The 23348-nt window shown below is 39.6% G+C and overlaps 1 protein-coding gene across 1 annotated transcript in view; it reads right to left on the bottom strand.

Moving 5' to 3' along the window:
• The window catches only part of LOC108873537 (receptor-type tyrosine-protein phosphatase gamma-like), a 408789-nt gene that overhangs the window by 330346 nt on the left and 55095 nt on the right, over positions 1 to 23348 (bottom strand). The window contains 1 exon segment of the mRNA XM_051074772.1: positions 3154 to 3273. Within this exon segment, the coding sequence (XP_050930729.1) occupies positions 3154 to 3273 (120 nt within the window).

Genomic DNA, 23348 nt, shown 5'->3' with positions numbered 1-23348 from the left:
CTCACAGCCATCTAAAGAGGATAAATCCTATATGAAGGGTAAGTGCAAACAAGTCAATATTTGCTATTTTCTCTACAGTCCATTCTATGTTGAAAACCACAGTTTGTTGTATTAAGTTTTGTAAAAAAAAAAAAAAAAAAAATCCAGGTACTAAGATACCCATGAGCCTTCATTGTTGCAATAAGTAGCAATGCACCATGGCGTAACTGATGGATTCATACAAAATGGACCCCGGAAAGAAAAAATGAACTGATTTCATCTGCTGGATGTTTTATCAGTTTGATCAGTATGTTTCTAACTTAAATGCTCCATGGCTCTAAGCATAATGTAATGTCATAGTCCTTGATTTTGCTGTAGCATTCATCTTCATCTTGACTAAAATTATTGTATTTGACAGAATAAAATCATCATGATAATTTTCTATGGTGTGTGCTGCTATTTTATAAAATATTATATAAAAATATTATATAATAACAGTTTTTAATTTCATATGTAGACATATAATAATTTCTTATATATAGTTTATATAGTTTCTTCCTGGAATAAGGCACACATACAGTACATTACAGGTTAATCGTGTTTCTGCAGTGACTGGCTGACTATGTGAACCTCTTTTTTTTTTTTCTCCCCTTCCTCTTTGTCTCTGTACAGGGCCTTTCCCAGATAACAGTTGATTTGTCAGCACTGTGCCTTATTTTAATCTGCCATTCTGATCAGGCAGAGGGCAGAACAGCCATACCCCACTGAGGTCCTGATTGGAGTTTGTCAGACCTCTGGAGGACACGATTAGAACAAGCTAATTAGGACAGACAGAAGTTTAGGAAACTTTGGAGAGGAGAATCAGAGGAGAAAAAACAAGAGAGAAAGTGTGAGTGTGTGTGTGTGTGTCAGAGAGGATGATATCACTCAAAATCATCTAAAATGGAACAGAGTGTGGAGTATAAAGGCCCCAGGTTAATCTCATACAATTTCTGTCTACATAATCTGATTAGTTACAAATTTATTCAAAATTTGCACCAATTCTGGTTGGGTCTGGGATCAGCCACAAGCTATTAGTTCATAGTGGGGGATATAGCGTGGACATACACTGGATGCTAAAGACAACATTAAAAAGTTTGGAGTAAGGGCACTGAGGATTGAGGATAAATTATTTCTATACAACAACATTGGATATTTCACCGTAACAGGAAAAGAACTGATCAGCAGAAACTGGACTCTTACAGACATACATACCAAAACTAGAGACAAAGTTCAAACATCAGACAATAATGATTGTTTTTTTTCCCTGAAACCCAGGTGAACATATTTAAACTGCTACATTAGTTTATTATTTTAGAAAACTGGGAAACTACCACACCACATTTTAGAAACTGGTACCAGCAGGAATTTCTTCTTGCTTTTTTCTTGCTTTAAATACTTTTACAATTAATCACTTGTCAAAAATGTTGTTGGCAATCGACTGGTCAGATACTCATTCCAAATCTAGGTTGGTTTCTGGGTGACAAGAGAAAAAATGGGGGTCAATAGGGGGCCCAACAATATTTTTTTGGGAGGGTAATATAGCTGCTAATTACTTCTTTTAATTATCAAGTTTAGATTGAACTGAAGTTTCTGTGGTAAAATTTTACAGCAGTGTTCATGTCCACAATCTCTACAATGACAGTAAAGAACAAAGTCTTGTGCTAACCTTACATAATATTGGCCTGTATGACCCAGATTAAAAAAATAATAAATAAATAAATAAATAAAAATCTCTTAACTTCCACTCTGTGTGATTCTTACTTTGACATAGAAATAACATAAAAATAAAATATCCACCAGTATTTCAGCCTGCTGCCTCTCTATTGTTTTCCTCTCTTGCTGGATCCTGCTCACCATTACATCAGCATCTTATGTAAGAGCTGCGACCAAACATGAGCGTTGGGACAGCAGGGGAGCATCGGTAGATCTTAGCATCAGCAGCAGCAGCACTAACTGAAACTGTCACTAGCTCTGTTTTTATCCACATGCTTCCGCGCTCTCACAGGCACGATGGGCAACCAATTAGGGTTAGACAAGCGAGCGGAAATATTGAAATAAATAAACTAAAAGATCATTTGTGGCCTGAGGCTTGCGTCGCTTGTATGGTGAAAGATTAATGCTGTTTCTCCGAAAAAACGAAAGGCTCCAAAGGGACAGTGGAAGTGGCTTTTTTTCTCTTCTGAAGCACTGGTAAAATAAAAAAAAGGGGCCTGAAGACGCCTTCAGGTCAGAGCAGCACCAACGAAAGATGAAGAAGAGAGTGGCTCAGAGAGGAAGAAAAGGAAAGAGAGGGAGAAAGAGAAAGAGGAAGGCAAACATATTGCACTGACAGTGGCACATAATTGCTTTCACTCTAAAATACACACCCACACACAGCATGCTCTAAATCACACAACTAGCCCCTATATGGTGCTTGTGAAGCCTCTCCAATTACTAAACTCTCTGATATCCAACCCTAAACTGTAATGCAGAAGTCTTTAAATCTACCATATATTCCAAAATAAAAGCCAATATTCAATAATCAAGTCATTAATTATAGCTAAGGGTATGAACACCATTATGAAATAAAGGCTGGTCATTTTTTTCTACTTTTCTGGTCTCTCATTCACTGTTCCAATAAGAATGAAACTATAGTTCAGATGTTTCACATTAAAAGCTTCCCAGAAAAGGAGACCATAGTGCACTTTGAGCTGCAGGAAGTGAAAGCAACATTGTCACAATTAACACAATTTTTCCTCTTTGGTGTGGACTCCTTGAGTTTTTTTTCTAGTGCTTTTGAACCTATGGCACAGGAAATCCTCAAATACTTTGAGACATTCCTAAAATAAGTGATGCTCTGCTGGATGCACCTGCTACCTAACATAATCCTGCATTCAGTAGCTCATAACATTTGAGTGTTCAGAGCCTCCCAGAAGCTTCCGTACCACACTTTACTTATTAAACATCTTATCTGATTCTGAATACATCCCATTCACCTGCTAGGTGTTTCAGTATTCTTGGCAAAAGACAAAATGGAAAAATAATTACTGTCATTTTCACTTTCAAAATTTTCCACAGCATAATGGAACAACTGAAAAATCATCACAGTTTCCTCGGTGGAAAGACACTGAAAGTAAGTACACAAACACATACCTGAGTAGGCCCAGTAGGTCTCCTCGGTGGCAGCTCTCCGGAGTCGTGTCCCACCAGATGTGGCTCTGCGAAGGCCATGGGTAAGGGTTTGAGACCTGGCTTGGCTTCCCGTTAGTGCTGCTGGGGAGAAGAACATGGGGGTTAGTTTAGCTTCAGCAGTACTTTGGAGCCCTGGCTGGATATCTGCTGGGCAGGATGACAGCCAACTCTGTCCTTAGCTGCCTTCCCATGCCAGCTGCCTCATAATAACATTCACAGTGGGGAAAAAAGGTCAACAACAAAGAATAACTACACTGTGGGACTTAATTGTTTTGAAAACAGACCAAGCAACCTTGCATACATTTAGTAAGGACAGCCTCAGTCCTCAGATCTACTTCATTCAAAACAGCATCACGCAAGGTTACAGACCATATCTATCAGAGAGAAATAAATAGAGGAATGCCAGCTTTGGCTGGTGTGGTTCTAAACACAGGCTTGAAGTGTTTGAATACAGTTAATCTTGTATAATAATAATGGAAGATGACATGTACACTGTCTAAATTTGATGTCTCTGAATGTAAGAACACAAATGTCCCAGGTTCACTGCATATCAGTGTTTTTTTTGTTGTTTTTTTTCTGTAATTTGATTAATTGCAAACTTAAAAGTGGATCCAGCATTTGGGATAGTGTTTGGGCCCTGTCTTGTAGAGGGCCTCTGTTGTGAGACCTTTATCATTAAAACCTGGGGCTGGTTTGTTGTTGTTTACTCATGGACAGGAGTGCCATTTCTTCTCCAGGGGCATAAATGGAGTTGGCATGTACAGTCTGCTTTGAATTAAGAACTTGGCCAAAAGGTATATGCAAAATTCACAGAAGGTGGAGGGTGAAAATGGAGGGTCAACTGGAGCCCAGCAGAAAATGTGTGCCCTGGGGTCCTAAAGGGTTTATTTGGCCCCAATGTCTAATGATGCCCTCTGACCAAAAAATAAATAAAAATCTAAATTAGTTTCTACTTTTTAGTTTATTGACTTACGGTGTGTTATTGCAATATTCAGTTTACCATTCTACTGGTAGTTTACATACAGTATAGTCATATTTCCATCTTTGTGTTTTGACGCATCTTTCCTTTTTGAGCAGGTTTATTGGCCAGCTTTGTTGCTCCTAAAACCACCTGCAAATGATGCACACATTTAAGGGTCATTCCTGTCCTGAGGAGATGCAGTTAGTATAGAGATAACATTGTGATTATGTTGTTGATGCAATAAAAGCCGGGACTGGATGTTACCTTATCACACCCTTTTTCTACAAAAGTACTACAAAATAAAAGCTAATGGCAAGCAGTCAACTTTCATTAGGTTTACAAGGTTGCCTTCGGTCACAAAAACATCTTTGGATATCAAACATAGTGATTTTGGTGCACACTCGAATCAGAGACTGGTAAATGTCTTAGGGTTCACACCTTTTAAAAATATTAAATCCCTTCCCAGTCAGACATATTAAAGCATAGCAGCATTTCTTATGCATTTCATTTGAGAGTAGAATGTTCAAATGGAAAAATCAAGAATCCCTCTACTGGATTCATGACTGAAATCGCTTCCTCTCAGGCTGAGAGACCTCCTTGATCCCTGCTGAAAAAAAGGCAGAGATGGAACGCTTGGCTTCTTTAAAGTGGAGGACAGTATTTCTGACAACTTCTCTCCTAATGGCTCCACTGAGCTCTGTGATCTGGCCTTTTAAAGATCTTTCGCAGGACAAAAATCATGCTAAATGAAAATAACTGAAGTTTCTTTTAGACCCGCTGAAGGCCACATTTTATTTTCTATTTATAGCATGTTTTACAAGCCTGAATAAAACTCATATATTTCTTTCTTTTTTAAAGTCTTTTTTTATTTTTTATTTTAAACATTTTGCTTTGGGCAATATTTGGCAAGGGGAATCCAACACGTTCAGACTATTTATTGAGTTAGATTTCCTCACAAGGTGGGCTGCTACTGAGGCTGCTGATGACCTGGCAGTATACTCAAAGTAGCAGGATAATACAGATTAGGATAACACTCAATACATTTGGCAGACATGCAAACTTGCATGATAATGTTATTGTTATTGTGTATGTACATGACTATATTTTTAACTGCTTCTGTGCCCTGGGAGATTCTGTAGACCCAGTTACACACAGTTACATACTGAAATCACCAAAATGGCACAAACAGGTATATGTAAGTTAAACATCTACCAGATCTGAGTTTTAGTAATCAGATAGATGTATGTGCTGTTCAACAGCAGTGGCAAATTCCAGAATAAATATTTGTAACACAGTAATAATCTGGTCCCCAGTCTCAGCCTGGTCAAATGCGAGCATGAACTGATGAAGCCTCTTGGATAAGAGGTGAAACGTCTTCCTAGACAATAACTAAGTCCAGTTGCGTTCGATTGAAATTTCCTTGAGATAACTATGACCTGGATGAATGAGAATATTCACAGGCTTAACACAGTAATAACATTGCTGCAAGGCGGTGCAATTAATAAAAAAACAAACAAACAAAAAAAAACTTTGAAGTATTATAGTGCACATGAATTGTTGCTAATAATCCCTCACTGCTGCTTTTTTGTTTTTGTTTATTTGTTTAGAACTGGAATTATAGTCAATACTCTGACAAGACCCAAGTTTAATAAAATCGGGATTTGAAAATTATTCACTTTTATCAATTATAACACCTTCATCCATCAACATGAGCAACTGTCAAGTGTGTCATTTCATCTATCATTTATCCATTAAAAAAGCATGTTTTGTTGGACTATGCCACTACAATAATATCAGCAATATTAAAGAACGCAACACCCAGTGGATTATTTTATAGTTCCAGTTTAAATGTTTAGGTTAGGTCAACTTGAGAGCAAATAAAACCAGTAAGTGGTTTTAATGTTGTGGCTAAATGATGGCTGAATGATGATTTACATTCAGTATACATCTATATAGTGTATATGTGGCAGCATCAGGCAGTGGAACTGCTGTTTCACATCTGACCCAACAATGGCCAGCTGTGAGAACACAATGAGCTGAACAAAATGAGGTGTGTGTGCGCGCGTGATATCTGAGCATCAATGGAGACAGACCATGCTGTCCCCATATGAACACCAGGCAAACTTGAAAACAGACATCAATCATGTTGTAATGGAAACTCAAACCCTCTAGCTTTTTGCAAGGCATTGTGGGGAAGATTTAAAGGCTCAGGATGAACAAAGGGTAAGTCTTAGTTTCAATGATAGACACTGCCCCCCCCCCCCCAAACTCCCCTTTCTTCCCCCCTTCTTGTTTTAATTCTTTGGGATGTAAGCATGGCTCATGTCTACGAATGCCAATGGGAGGCAGTTCTATAGCTTTTCTATGAATTACATTATTGATTCCCAATACCGCTCAGAACAGAAAATGTAATTATGCACGGACCCCGCCCTAACCCCCTTCATCCTTACTGAACACAAGTTTGTCTTCCCCTTCCCCTTTTTCTTTCTTGCCTTTTGCTTGGTGGCTTTTCATCAATTTGTCTTTTCGCTCTTGCCTTTAGTAAGCTGCCTCCCCACACCCTCACCTGACCTCTCTAAAGCCTCAGATTGCATTGTCCTTCACTCATGTCACGATGGCGGAGGCTTTCTTGAATTGCTCTGCAGCAACATCATCAGTATTACTCCTACCTTAGCAAGTCATTGTGTCTCTCAGAGACTCCTAAATAATAGAATTTCATCTAATAATATTCTTTAATAAGTGAAGCAATCAATTAAGTATTTCTACCAGAAACCAGATTGTTTGAAGTTGCAGAGATTTATACAGAAAGACCATATTTAGCAAAGTAACAGTTCTTCCGTATTTAAGTGTGAGAGTGTGCTCTTTGAGAGGGGAGAGTTTTAAAGATTTATCTGTCACCCTGAGGGAAAAAAAGAGAGGGATGGAGGGAGGCTTTGCTTTGGGTCTGTCCCAATACCCACACTTGTGATCCTAAGTGCATGTTCACGAGCCTGCCGGTAGTAAGCAACTGTGTCCCACGTCGGAAAAATGCCAACACATAGTACACTTAACTGTCCCCCTGTAAAAAACGACCCCATTGGTTGTTTGTACAGGCAGCTTATTACCACCCATAGTTAGTTTTATTGTTAGATACCTCTAGTGTCCATATTAATGTTTGGAATGAAGAAGGAAGTGATGTGACTTTAGTATACTGAGCGGCAAACTCTACATTAGGAGAAGATTGGGAGTTGACAAAACACAGGACTTTGACACAGGAGACTTCTGTGTGTTTCCTGTGTGAAGCCAATAATCAGTGCTGCTTCTTTTATTCATGACCGTTCTACCATCTTAACCACATATTTATTATTGTAACCATGGAGACTATGGTCCTCCAGCTTTAAGGAGGTACTTGCTTTAATCCAAACCACAATCTTTCCCTAAATCTAGCAAAGTTGTTTTTGTGCCTAAAATCTGAAGACTGGTTTTCCTGCTGCTGGTATGTTAAAGGTCATGTGACTCGAGTCCTCACTTCTGACAGTCAGCATACACTTTGGATGTATTAACATGTGAATTTTTGAGTTATGGCCAAAAACATACAGCCACTGTGAGCTTGATGTTTGACCAGAATCTAATCAGTTCATCCCTGTGTCCAACTTTTACCTCTGACCACCACAAATTTGCTGAAATTATGTGATGCAGTCATGTCAATCTAAATTAGGATGTGAAGGAATCCTGTCACAAAGACATGAGGCTGATCAAAGGAAGGCCCTATGCAGAATTTGTATTGTGTTCCTTATAAAAAGCCCAGTGAGTGTACATTATAGATTATCAGTCCAGTCCAGCTCCAGATTGGTTTGTAGGACTAGATACCAGTGGAGGTAAGTGAAAGATTTGTGTTTGTTTTACCTGCTTTGTAATTTAACCCTTTAAAACAAGTTGACTGATATTTTTCATGTCTGAAAAAAGTTGCAGTTATAGTTTAAATTTATTTTATTTCTTATTTTTCCAGTACATTACATCCTTCTGTCCCTCTCTGAACCCCTAACCCCACTTCCAACCCTCCATCTCAATCAAATCTTGGTTGCAGCCATTCGGACATGTCTGACTATTTAGCAGGCTTTATTTATCCTGAGCTGATGCCCCATTAAGGTGAGGGGACAGATCCAAATTGAATCTATTTTAGAGTGGGGGCTCTCCTAGGGGCTTCTACCACAAGAACAATAATACTTAAGACAGTGACAAGAAAGAGAGGCAGCCGGCAGATTGAAACCAGAGGTGAAGGACACTGAAGGAGATGAGGAAGGAGAGGAATGACAGATGAGAAGAGTAGGAGGAGGGTGAGGAGGAGGATAAAATGGGGCTAAAAGCATAGAGATGGACATGGGGAGAGTCAGAGACGGGGTGAAGGAGAAGCCAGAGGAAGAGGAATATGGAGTCAAGAGGGCGCATAAATAGGAGAGGAATTAAGCACAAACGATAAAATTGCAGTCCTCTCCTAGCAACAGTTACCGGGTCACTGATGGACAGCCTGCCATATGGCAACCAGTCAGCAGCAGAAGATGAGAATAGAGATGAACAGAGGCCTACTGTTGGGCTGAGGAGAAGAATAGGAGGACAGGGAGAGAGGGAAGCTTTAATGGTTTCAAGGGGAAATGTGTCACTACAGATACAATGTTCTGCTCGCTGTTATATATATGTATAAATATTAACATTAAAGGCATGTAGCTTCTCCACAGAGACTAAATAAGCTCTGGTAAAACAAAGAGAATAAGCACTGAGGAGAGTCTTGGAAGTTTGATTTTCAGGCTATTCACACTCTCCCAGACCCATAAATTTCTGAGCTCTAAAAAGAAGGGAACCAGAGGAAGGCTGAACTGCCACTACAAAATAACTCTTGTGGTATATTATTATGACAGTTTAAACAGACACTTATGATGTAGGTTTTTGTTTCCAATTTTAAACTGTAAGTAAAGACATGAGCAGCTGAGCCTCAGCTTATGAGACTGGGGTTATTTGTGTAACCACCAGCAAGAACTTAAAAAAAAGCTGAATGGCCTTTCGATGAAATCAACACAAATGCACTTTTAAAAGTATATCATATTTGCATGTACCTGGAAGTCCAAATCAACTAGCAGTAGGAAGAGGACAGAGGACTTAACTGGAGAACCTAAATAAAACCATGGTGAAGCTGGTAGCCTGAGCGTGAGGGATGGCTGTAGGGCAGAGAAGACCACAGAGGGAATGAATGCAAAACTGGACAGAAAATAAAGTGATTTAGATAAGTCAAGGATAAGAGTGAAGGAGTGACGGGCCTGTAGACAGAGTCTGTAGAGGAGGGGTGGAGAGAGAGAGCATTTTAACATTATTTTTGCTGGACAGACAATGTCATGTAGCACAACTCATAGCTGTTCTCTGTTCTGGAGATTGACAGCAATCGGTACTTCGTTTTTTGTTTTTTTTTCTTCAAAACTTGCCAGGATTATTAAACTCCTGGCTGAGCCTTGTGAACCTATTCCCGTTTAACTAACGCAAATTACAGCAAGGCTGGGATCTATATGGTGTTTAAAATAGGAAATCAAGGTGAGAATTGATTGTTGATTTGAATTTTAAATCGACTGATGACTGACATTTTTGAGCACATTGTGTTGCATTTTGTTGGCAAGTGACTGCATTTGAGGATATAGTTACTCTGACAAGATTCTTTTACAAAAAAGAAAGAAAGAAATAAAGAAAAATAACATTTACAATTCAAAATCAACTGGAAACAAGACAACTGGGAGACTCAACATTCTGAGAAAAACTGACAGCTGAGCTGGGATCAATTTATCCCATGGTTTGGTTAATTTGGGGCAATGAGGCAGATAGGAGCAGTGCCATTGCCATGTTTACTACATTTTCAGCATTTTGGGGCAGCACTGGACACAATGCTCCACAACAAGTTGAATTTCTCAAATTCGCCTGTGATAAAATATAAGATAAAATGATCAAAAGTTGGATTTAAATAAGAAGATTAAAGAACAAGTAAACAGGATTACTGACCCAGCGCTCAGCAAGTTTTTACTCTCCACTATGAACACCATACTATCAATTGTAAAAATATATTGAGGTTCCATATACAGTCCTAGCATCCACACACTTAAACAACCATACACACTCACACTCAGTGCCTACATTTCATTTTCCTTCATCAGACATATTAAAATACTCTGTGTGGGGTTATTGCTCCCACGACAAGTCCCCGGTGATGTCGAGGAGAGACTAGTCAGACTCAGCTGTTGCCCAGCAGTTTATAGCACTGTAGAGTGTTTTCGTTTCATTGTACCAACTTTAAAGGAAAGTGCTTTTATAAAGGCAGAGAGAAAGAAAGAGGTGACCCCCCTTTTTCCCCCCTCAAGCTATCTGCTCAAAATCAATGTTCTACAATGAAAACACATCCTGATCCTCTCCCAGTATATTTCAGAAAGACATATAGACTTTGATACACGTATGTTTACTTTTTACTGAACAACATTTGAGCAGTTTTTTTTTTAGATTTGATACTCTGCACATGATATATGCATACTGAAAAAAATATATTTTCTGCTATGTTTATGTTATACAGTTTAGACTGTAAATATAAGAAGCCCAGTGTAAAAAAGCAATTACTAATCCATGCCTTGAGATAACTTCATTCGGGCCTATTTAAATAAAATTGAATTCAAAGTCTTAAGTACTGGAACTTTTAATTGAGACTGTCTTCCCCTAAAAAACAACCCCATAGGTCCTCTGTGTAGCAGCTTATTACAACTCATCACTACGTTTTATTGTTAGATGACCTATAGTGGCCGTAGTAATTATGTAGATGAATGGGTCAACAAAACAATGACACAGGAGACCTATATGGTCATTTATGTTGGAAGACAATTAAGTGAAAAATTGCCATGAAGCTACCATGGCTAGAAGGCTCTGATTCAGCTTATTAAAAAGAAACTTTTAGTATGTGGTTTCACTTGTTAATAAAAAAATTTACAGCGTACAGTAGGCTAGTGTGACTACAAGCCTAACAGTGGGTGGTAGCCATGTTGGAATTATGTGTGAATGCTCCTGCTCATGTAAAAATCCTACTATGAAACCATGTGTCTCTGTAACACACAGTGTCTATAATGTTGCAAAATTATATATTTACTGCTCACTGCAGAGGTAACTATCCAGTGGAAACAGTACGAAACAGTGAGCGAGTAAAGTGATTTCTGACACTACCTGAAGTGAAATATTCACTTTTTTTTTTTTTTTTTTTTTTTTTTTTTTAAATTGGCTGCAGTTTGAAATTCCCCCCCCAAATTCCAGTCTGACAGATGTGGTATCTTTTGAACATTTCAAAGTTCTCTAGAAAAAGTGTGTGAAAAGTTCCATTTAAACAAGAAAAGTTTGTAAAGATGGAGCAGAGTGTCAAAGTCTATTGTTTAAATTTGAAATTTTGCCTGTGCAGGTGTACAGTGGTGTTTTTTTCCCCATTTTCTGACACACACAGTGCAGATACACACACACACAGAACTTGCATAGCAGATGCTCTGGAGATTTGTACCAAGGTAACTCATTTTCTTTCTAACACTCTCCGCTGGCATGTAGTGCCAGAAGTCAATAAAACTTAAAGGAGCAAGGGCTTTGGCTGGCCTGGCCTTTTGTGTCCACACATACTGCCACTTGCACAAAAGTTCCTCTTGAGAAGAAAAATAGACAACACTGGTTCCTGTCATCCATCACAGGGGGCCATTTAGGAGAATTGCAGAGTGTTTGCTCAAGCCTTAATTAAAATGCACAGCTCATCACTGTGTTCCTGTACTTAACCTTGGCTCGCCCACTTCTCAGTTGCTCTCTCTTCACTTGACTTCAGAGAGAGAACATCAGGGTGTTCAAATGCATGGGAAAGCACATACTCACACACAGACATACACAGATAAAGTGTATGTATGCCAGAGCTGGCTAAGTCAGTCCTTACTCTGGTGTTTCAATTCATTAGCATTCTTTACATCTCTCTCCAATGCTCTTAGTGCTGAAGGACATCAACTGAGAAAACACACACACACACACAGCGATGCAAAGCTAGCCTTAACTCAACCTTCCAGTACAGAGCTGCTCTCTGGATGAGTTGTGTCGCTTTATCGCAGCAGCTGTTGTGCTACTGCCTTCTGGCAGAGAGGCAGGGTGGGGGTAATGGTCATCCTGCAGCCTGCTGGTAGCTGAACAGATACCCTGGCACTGTAAAACTGAGGGTGTGGGGATTGCGGGGTGAGAGTTGCTGTGAGGGATAGGGTCTGGGATACAACAAAACTAAAGATATCAAGCTCTACTAACTTGCTTGGATCATCAGCTGCACGACAGAATTTAATATAATTTAAACATACTGTATGATCACAATTCAGTTCCACTGGGTATTGAAGGATGATGATATTGTATTATCACCCAGTCTAATGGGAAAGTACGGAGCACAGCAAGTCTCCAGGACTATCAAAACAAAACAAATGACGACCATAAAAACTATTTGTAAACAAATCAGTGATTTGAACGACTTAATTACAGCTCTCATATTTTACACAGTTGGTAATACATTTCAAAACCCTACATACAGTTTTCCTTACTGACATGCAGCTCAGTATCAACTCTGGTCTCTCACAATGTGATCAAAAAAAAACAAAACAACAACAACAAAGAAAAAAAACAGGTAGCGTTACGATATGGATCACTACTAATGTCTTTTATTTATTCACTCATTTATTTGGCATAAATCAAGATTTCAGTAAAACTAAACTTACTTTACATTACAGTACTTTACCATTGGCAGCTGAGGTACAGGTAGATATAAAGTAAATCCTGAAGTCAGTCCTTGAGTCGTTGATGAATTTCATTTTGTATTTCATTGCCCTCTGTTAATGTGCTAACGTGGCTATCATTCTGCCTTGCTGCTTGAAAACTAAAGAGAAGGAGAAAGATTTGTGTTAAGAGAAGAGACAGAGAAAGGTCAAGGTTTAGGATTATGAATCAGGAAAAAGGAAGGTGAAAGGAAGAAAAAAAAAGAAGAGTTTTAAGCATCGGTGGCTGGGGAGGGAGTGGAAAAGGAGGTTCTGGTGAAGAGAACAAGGGAGCAGGGGGCTGGGGGCAGCGGAAGGGGATGGCAGCTTTTTGTGGCTGGCTGGACGTCGATCAGAGCAAAGCAGAGAGAAATCACTCGCTCATGGAGTCCACCCAGCATGACTTCATGTTTTCTGGAGCCTCAGCCAAGGGCAGAGAAAGACAGTAGTGCATGCACATGTGCATGCATGCGCACACGCGCACACACACACACACACACACACACACACACACAGAAAGGATCTATGAAGCCCAACAAGGCACGTCATCATCTGTGAAGCAGAAAACACTGGGAGGCAAAGCCGTGCGAGGAGGATAGGGGAGACAGAGAAGCATGGCCATGACATACAGATAGCCTAAGGAGGTTTTTAATGTCGAAAATGCCCTCGCAGACACATCTCGCCTCCAAAGCACTGTACTCCCTTCCTGCCCTCCTCTTCATCCACCTCCCTCCCTACAGCAGCGCACACACACACACACACACACACACACACACACACACACGCTTGGCTAATTAATAGCCACTGTTCAGTGAGACAAGGTCACGCTGCCAGGGGGCTAAACACAATGCCACAAAGCTGACACCTCTGCTGGTACACAAGACAGTGGAATCTGTTCCCCAGTCCCCACCTCCACACCCACCTACGTCCATTTGCCCAGATTTTTCTTTCTTTCTTTTTTTTTTTTTTTGGAGCATATGCTGCTGTGATATCAGTAAGCAACTGTTTTTCTTGTGAAGCGGAAGTCACATCAGTCCCAAATCAGGTCTAAGTGGGTGTAACCATCTGCTGCCTGCATGTGTCTTTGTTTGTTTGTTTTCCTCCCCAATATCTGTATATTCCTACAGCACAGTGTCTGCAGGCCCAGGTCTGAAAACCCTTTTCATGCACAGTCTTACAGTCTATGTCTTCAATACAGCACAGCAATCACAAATGACTGCAACACATTTGGTGTCGTTATAGATTTGACAACTATAAAGGCACACAAAGCAATCAATGAAGGGAAAAGAATCTCATACATTATTACTGGATGGATGTATGGGTTGATGGGTGGTTGGGTGGATTATTCTGCATAAACAATTACATTTTGGGGAAAATGGAATTGAACCCCAGACTGTTCTCTGCAGACAGGATACAGGCACATGAAATTCATTCCTTTCATTTCTAAGATTCTCCTCAATTGCCTTAAATACATCATCATCAGGTGACCAGACTGAGAGAGAGTTGAATGAGACCACAAACGGGTGCTAAAACTCCACTAAACTACCACTTTCCTAGTAACAGAAGTACATAAGAATTATGTACAAGTAGGTCGACAACATATCATCGGTTATGAATTAAACTTTTCACAATGTGTAATTTCTTCTTTTAGAAGTTACATAGACTCGCTTTAGAATGTGGTTAATGATAAGCGATTAAAATGGTGTAGGTTAGCAGAAGATGGGGATCATTCCTTGCAGCATATAGACAAACACACACACACACACACAACACATAAGTATCAAGTTCTCTACCAAATTTAAACTCAAGTACCTAGAGTCTGACTACTCTCAGACCAAAATAAAATTCAATATTTCCCCATGGAAAAAAAACTGACATTGCTGCATGAGTAGCTAAAATCTGTCAGAATATGTCACAGCCTGAGGAAAAACCAGCAGGACAACACATGAAACTGTACTGAGCTCTTTCAAAATCCCCCTCTTTGGATTTGATCTCTCTACTTTTATGGTTCTCAGCATTCCCCATTCTGAAATACTATTGTATGGCTACATTGCAAGATTCTTTTTGTTTCAAATCATTTCTTGGAGGGATATAAGAAATCTGGGGGAGTGTCAATTGATCAAAAAGGTGTCATTGGCCTTCGAAAAACAGTCTGTTAGGGAATGTAATGTTCCCTCACAAAGTGGGAATATTGTATTATTTTTTAAATTGTTTTTTTTTTCTTCATTTGAATTCATCATTTAATCATACCAGTCCATCATACAGATATATACAGACTTGCATATGATGGTGAGTCTCAGTAACTCTAAAAGTAAAAGCACAGGGTTGGACCTGCACACACTGCACTCTTGAAGCAATGATACAGGCAGTGAATGATGTAGTGTGCACTCAGTGAAATGTTTTTCACCCATCTCTGCTTTCCTGTACATGATGTTCTACTGAGTGCTGCTGAAAAGGTTTCTAGCTTCAGCTGCGAATTAAATGACAGCCTGATGGAGTACAGTGCGGGCCTGCTGAACTTTACCCAGAAGGCACCAGTTCCCCCCATAAGTATTCAGAGCAGGGAACTGTGGGTGATCTTTAGTAATGTTCTGGTTGATTGGTGTAGGATGGCAGCGGTGATTTGTTGGCATCACCTTCCCATGAAAAACGGAGAGGAAAAAATCTTCCAGCCCATCTTGTGCATTTACTAAGGATGAGGGGCAAGGAAAAAGAAATGAGACGTACTCTTCTTCATCTCTTTCCGTCTATTTTCTAAGTAGGCTTGAAGGTCACCGCATATGAAACAATCCATAACAGATGTCGCTTTGCAGAAGCTGAGAGGAGACAAAAGGCATCTGCTGCTCTGTTGTGCTCTCACTGAAATGGCCCTTTTCTCTTAATAACTCACGGTTTTCTCAGATGACATTTCAATATCACCGATACATGCTCATCCTGCAGGCTTTACATTGTCCTGCAATAGCTTGTGCAAAATGTCAATGCATTTGGTGCAGTGACATGTTGTCAGGGCAGCACCTTCACATTCATGTGGCCCATAGCATTGCTTTGCCCTCTTTTTTGATCTAGAGTGTGGACAACATATGCTTGGGATGGTTTCTAGGAGAATACAAATACAGAGAGCCACCACTCAAAGTGGTGTCAAAATCGTCCTGATTTAGATTTTAAATGAATGCTGTTTTGTAAATTTTTTTTTAAGCCTGTTTTCTGATTTCATTGTTCCAAAACAAAAATCAGAAAAAGGCTTGTTTTTTTGTTTCCGGTTTGTAATTACAAAATGGAAAAAGGCTCGTCATCCGTTCTATGTTTTCCCAAATCGATTGGCCGTTATGTACACGGACCATTTACACCCCACTTCTCCAGAATTGATCCATTTATTTATTCATTAAATTCTGAAGACAAATCACTTGATTTTCTCAGATGAAATAAATATCTACAATCAATGGCCCATGTGGTGTATGTCCAGCTAGATAGTGCTAGATAGGGCTAGATAGTTCAACATAAACATACAATATGGACTGATGATTTGAGAGTGAATTAAGATTTCCATTTTAAGACATCTTGTCTCAAATACAATAATTGTTTTAATTCAGAATAGTGACATTGTTGGGCATCTCTATAGTAGAGCACATGGCCGTATGCATGTTAGAAATACTGAGGCCAAGTCCCCTTGTAATTTAAAATGCTTTCAATCCAATTTTGATTGATCATACTTTGTTCATTGACAGTTTTCTGTAAGTTTTGTTTCCTAACATAAGGTCAGACTCCCAAGTTTTCCAGCTAAAATACAGCAGACATGACCTCAGTGTCCTCAGTGGTGGCTATGGCCCTGGGTAGTTGGCATTACAATGAAGCGTAATGCCAAATGTGCATTATGTTTTGGCGGCTTTGATTTAGTTAGGGGGCAGTGGGTGCCTGGCCCTGGGTACAGAATTGGTTGGAAACAGCCTTGGTGCCATGTGCACATTGTCTGGTGTCTCCTGTACTCTGCAGCCTTGGACAGGTGTCTCTACTTCAGAAAAATATCTCAATGGAGAAATTTAGACACATAAAAGCTGCATGAGCTAAAGCACACTGGCCTGAAAGTGACAATATGGCGGATGTTACACAAAGCTCAGGCTTTTCAGACCATTGAATGTGCCCTATTAGTAGTAGTTGTGTGCGTGTCTGTGTGTGTTGTTTTTTTTTTTTTTTCTTGTTCTTGTTCTTTTTTCCCTTAGCTCCTGTGGTTAAGTGGCTGCTTTAATTAGGCAAACATTATTGTGCAGTCATTCAGTAGACACTGTTAAGTCAAACAACTCAGTTAAGCCTTGCACTCAGTACAAATGTGGCTTAATTGGGAGTTAAAAGTCTAACTGTTGGGTTTTCAAATCTAATCAGTATGCTTTTGAAAGGGCAATCTGCTCAGAGCAGCCTTTACTTGTGTTTGTAATGTCTCTGCTTGACACCCACTTGATCTACGAGGCTCTTTTGGTTTGTTTTGGCTCAGCTGTAGCACTGAATCTGATTGTATAGGAAAGCAGTATTGCTTACAGGGTTGTTGTGGTTTTGAATTTCTCCCAACATGTAGAAATGTTGTGAGGGAAATGATGATGGCAAAACTAAATGGAATTGAAACTGATGAAATCTATTTATTAAAAAAGCACAACAGTAATTAGACAGCTGTAGGAACAGCTGTACATCTTCTAAATAAAATCTAATTGGCTTATGATACAGGTGCTCAGTGCTGTGATATAAGAGACAAAATAAACCACTGATAACTAACCTCAGTCAAAAACGTACTTTGTTGATCATGAATTTCACAAGCAATAACACATATTTGCTCTAGAAGAAATGCTTCAATTTCCAGATTTTTAGGTTAAGTCATTAAACCTGTAATAACTGATATTACTGATACGTTACTTGGGGGTCATATCCTTACCTTTTAAATTATGTGGGAGCAAACATTTGCACGTCCCAGTTCTCTTGGAGTGGTGTTTTTATCCATCTAATGAACAAGTATCTGATATTCCTTCTATATTATCTCTGTTTTTGGTCTCGATGGTTTCTGGCTCTTATTATTTTCTGAGATTCGGTTATATGGTTAATTAACTAATCCTTTCAGGACTATATGTGTGTTCTTGGCAAAGGTGGTAAGAGGGTGGTAAAGAGGCACAGCTCCAGGACAAACATGGTATAAGAATGGGTGATGGTGAACAAATAAAAAAAGAAAAGTCAAGTCGATTTTATTAATACAGTTACAGTTGCTCTCATATAGAGCAGGTCCAGACCATACTCTTTATATTATTATATTTAGTAAGAGAGGAAAATGTCATCATATTATTAGACACAATACGAACATATCACTGTAGCCACACCTGATCAGTATGCTAAAGGGGAACTTTATCAAATCAAACAATGAGAGTTGACCAAAAGAAGAGAAAGTCACATTAAAAGAAAGGAAAGTAGCAAAAATGAACCAAACCAGCACTTTACTTTTATGTGTGCACCTGTGTGTGTGTGAGAGTGCTGTGGGCACTGAAGTATTGAACAAAGAGATGTAGATCAAACCCCACACGTTACTTTGTCCTTGCATCATCTGGGATGGTGAACGGATTAACACCTATTGCATCAAGCCGAGACACCTTCCGCCCGGCAATTATCGCCCCTTCAATTGAAGGGTAGGAGTGAATATGAAATTAAGTAGCTTACTTTTTTCCCAGTTGAACAAAATGAATTGTCAGGATGGATGAAGACGGGTGCCATGTAGCAGTATAGAGGGACATTATAAGAAAATACGATGGAGAAGTGCCTTTATCTGATCTGATCGAGTTATTTAATCCTTGAAAAAAGGCAATGCTGTGCAAAACTGTGCCTAGAGCCAGGAGAGGAAAAAAGAAAACGTGAAGAAAGAGCCACCTGGCCATACTGCTGTATCTCACCATAGAGTTAACCTTATGGGTCAGTGGTCATTCATTACGCCTCCACTACCAATATGCCTTTAAACCCAGAAGCACACAAAACCCTTCATTAGCAGCTTGGCATTTGGGAAACATTGCTTTTAATCTTCACACTGGGCTAATGAAGTAAAAAAGATGATACCAAACTCAGACTTGGCAAGAAAATACCAACATATCAATTAAATACAGTAAATAATCAGTCCATTAAATGAAAGTGACAAACATGAATTCCATGGGGCAAGACTAAACAGGCAAACTCTTTGAGCTAATAATTCAGATCTTTAAAAGTTAAATTAATCATGCAATTTTGGTAGAATTACTTGTCTTTGTCTTAAAATACTATATACGTATAACTACATTGAAAATTATTTTTTCATTGTCCTTTTATCCCTTACACAATCTGTCACCGTGTGAGATTGTGAAGTTATAGAACATCTGTATTAAATCTATGGAGAAAGTCAGGAATCCTGAATACTTGTTTACGGTCTTACTCTGAAACTTGTGCAGAGCTTTATAATTCAGTTCAATGAGACCAAAACGTTGGCTTGAGCAAAATAAAATGAGTTTCCTCTGCTGAAGAATGACAGCATTGGTCGTTTCAGCAAGTGCCCCACAGTGACAACACCCTATGTTCGATCAAATTCAATTTTATTTATATAGCACCGAATCACAACAAAAGTCATTCTCAGGAGAACAGCGAAAGGAAGAACATAGCATAACCCAGGCTCCATGTAAAAAATGTAAAGTGATACCAGTGACCTTAGTGAATCTGACAGGAGCAAAGACACAAGTCAGTTGACACTGTTACAGCCTGTGTCCATTATCAGAGCATTCAACTGTTGCTAGGTTACAAACCGTCTTCTATATTTATTTCCTTGTGAATGTCAAGTCTCTGCTTCTGACAGGAGCAAAAGACACATACCTGACATCCTAACAGACGTGGCAACATCCCTCCACACTCTTGATTTCAAATATTGATCATGGTAACCTTTCAATGTTAGATCGGAAATAACTGGATTGTGACTTACAGACAGCATCAGTGCCTCCTCTGCTGTTGTTGACAGTGTCCTAAGTCCTGTCCCCGTTTTGATTTTGATTGGTCGGTGCGAGAGAAGTGACACTGACAAGTACAGCTATGTTCCAAAAAAGCTGTATGCTGAGGACACTGAGCACTGTCAACACTGGACTTCAAGGAGATTTGTATAGAAAATAGACACTGCCAGCATCAGAACAGCTGGGGTCAACAAAACATCATACTTTCACATCATCTTTCCCTAAACTTAACCAAAATGTTTTTGATAAAACCTTAACAGCATCATCATCCTCCTGTTTTGGACGTCACAACAGAAAACATTTTGATTTGTCATTCTATGGACAAACAACATATATTATCATTGGACTTGTAGCATTGTCTGAAACTGTTTAACTTTACTGTTGTAATAAAATGATTTTCACTGTGACAGCTTTCTGGAGTTGAGTAATTCCTCATAGTATCAAAAGCCTCAAAACAGTGTTTTGGTGCGTGATAAGCCTCATGAGCCTCAAACTGGCCCTCGCATATTGTATTTCATTGTCTCACTAGGAGTGTACAGCTTTTCCCAACACACTTTTCATTCTGAATGTTTGGAACAAAAAAGAAACTGATCATCTCCAAATACTTTTTTGTATTATTTTTATAGTTTAGGCCATTATTGCCATCAATAATAACAATATAGCACTTACCAAGTTAACTGCTGAAATCTAAGAACACTGTGGTGTAGTTTGACAGGATAAGAAACACAAGCTGCCAGACAACTGGATAAATTTCAAAATTACTTGAACGAGAAAAACAATGGCGAACAATAAAGTCAATTTTCCTTCTTAAGAAAGTGCCTGAGATAATGCACTGAAACTGCTGTTTGATTATCTGACTGACTCATGCTGTCGGAAGAGAGTAATTACTTTGGTGAGTACAGTGTTGTTGTAACCAAAAGAAACAACAGACAAAACTACCAAAAAAAAAAAAAAGCTCCATGTTGTAATAAACCAGAATAATGTATTTTAGCTAGGTGAAGCTAATCTCAGGTTTCAGGTTTTCCAGGGTGGTCTGTGTGGTGGGAGTACTTGGAACAGAAATGGAGAAACATCAGTTCATCCTGTCAAAGGTGGGTGACACTACCAAATATTCGATCCTTATTAAAATCTGCTTGAGATGTTGGCCAACTCAGTCTGACCCTAGCACTATTTGTTTTCCCCCTTATTGCCCTGCTATTGGATTTGGCAGATCAGCAGGTAAGATGTCTCATCAATACTGCAGATCTGTCTGTCTCTGTCCAAATTCTTGTCCCCCCCCAATCTTTGTTTCTCACCTCCCTCCCCTCTCTAACTCACTTGCCCTCATCCTCAACCTGACAAATATAACAGTGAAGGAAGGAGGCCAAAAAAATTGAGATCTGACCCACCTAGGGCGCACGCCTCCTGACAAGATTAAGACACCTGAATGGATAAGATGCAGTACGGTATGCTGCGGCAGCTGCCGGGGCTTTTAAAGATGCACTTGAAATTGCCTCGGTGACCTGATAAACAGAGTTTTTGGCAGGCAATGAGAGTTTGTGGGGCATAATCTCTCAACAGTGGGGCTGCGCTTGAGTGCTGGACAGTGAGAAATTCGATTAACGCTTCCTCCAGGGTCTTCCTCTCCCTCCCCATCCCCATCCCCACCTCAGAGACAACACCCTCCACCCCCCCGCCTCACTGGAGGGTTGGATCCAGTGCTGGATATGGACCCCATCACCCACAACTGGCTAATGACAAAGCAGCTTTTCCCTGGCTGGAAAACCATTTGCTGGCGACAAGGCATTTAAAGCAAACACCATGCTGGCAACAAAAAAAAGCTGGCCTGCTGTGGGTATATATGTGTGCATGTGTTCACCCTCTTTACACCTGACATAACATGCATCCTGGGTAATCAGATTGTAGTCAAGGAGTGGAAAATAAAAATGCATTAATTCACAGCGTAAATGTGAGGCAGACACATCAAAGAGTGGAACCAAGCCATTTTATGAAGATGAGCAAACACCAGAGTGTGAATGCAACATGTCTCCAGTGCATATCTCTGAGATACACAAATTAATTTTTACACTTTAATCCAGGCAGGGACTGTGCAAAGCAGCAGACAGCTCAGACACAAACGTCACACCTTACTGGCTTACCTCTTCAACTTTTAATTCTAAAGCACTGCTAAAAGCTCCAGAACTGTATTATTTGATTCTAGAGAAGATCAAAAAGTTCAAGGATACCAACTATCTGAAACTCTGTATAAAGACTCTGGAAAATTATTAATCATCAATTACAGGCTGTAAGTTTCCCCACCACACATAGACACCACTTATTTAGTTGAAATTTTGTAGAAAATAAATATGAATACCAGCAGTCTCTGTTATGAATTTTGGGATTTTTGGGCCCAAGCTAATAACTATTAACCCTGGCGAATATCTGGACCATCCAGCCTTAGTTTGAAAGTTGCCCCCAGATTCAGGATCTGTCAGAAATATCCTTCTAAGATGTTGTGAAAAAGTAAAATTAAAAAAACATCCTTGCATATGAAGTAAGGCAGTGTAGCATTAAACAAAAAAAAGTGTTGTTTTTTTTTTTTTTTCCCCCCCGCAGCAGTGTGTCTTGTGACGACACGGCTATTGGACAAGTCAGCAGCCCCTCACAGCCAGACTGACTGGCGGAAATGAATAAATATTCTGTCAATTAGACGTTTAGTGTTAACCTGCTCCCAGCAATTTGTGATAAGGTGTGGGAGTGGTGAGGTGAATCCAGCTAATAAATGACTAGAGCCACTGAAGCTACTCCTTGGAACGACAGATTAAAAAAAAAAGTTACCTGGCAAATGTATTTCTCTTGGGAGCAGCCCAATCTAATTATGGAGGGAGATGAGGGGTGGAGGTCGCAAGTAAGGGGCTTGAGAGGTGGTACAATGTGTGTGTGTGTGTGTGTGTGTGTGTGTGTGTGAATATATATGCATATATGTAAGCCAGCAGCAGCAATCCTGTGCCACAGAACGTGATTCATAGGCATACCTCTGGTACATTATGACAGGACCAAAGGAGGAGGTTAGGTGACGCACATATTGAATGACAAAGTCGACATTAGTCAACATTGTTGGCTATTGGTCCAGCATGCCTGCCACTGGTACATTGCTATGAGTCATAATTGAGGGTAAGGACAAGTCATTTAGGTTGCGGACTTACTGAAATACAACATGCAATTCATTTAGTCTCAGATAATAACTAGTAGTGGAGGTGAAAATCTGTTCACACAGAGCACAGGGAGCATGGATATCTAGACAGAGCGGATTACCAACTGGAAAACTGGGATTTATTTATTTTTATTTTTGTATGCCATTTGATTTTTTATTTGTTCTAAAGCATAGCAGTAGAGAGCTAACTGGAATAGATGAACTTT

The sequence above is a fragment of the Lates calcarifer genome, linkage group LG12, assembly GCF_001640805.2.
Source record: "Lates calcarifer isolate ASB-BC8 linkage group LG12, TLL_Latcal_v3, whole genome shotgun sequence".
NCBI lineage: Eukaryota > Metazoa > Chordata > Actinopteri > Centropomidae > Lates > Lates calcarifer.
Note: the sequence above shows the minus strand (reverse complement) of the source record. Positions and strands in the feature narration are given on the sequence as shown.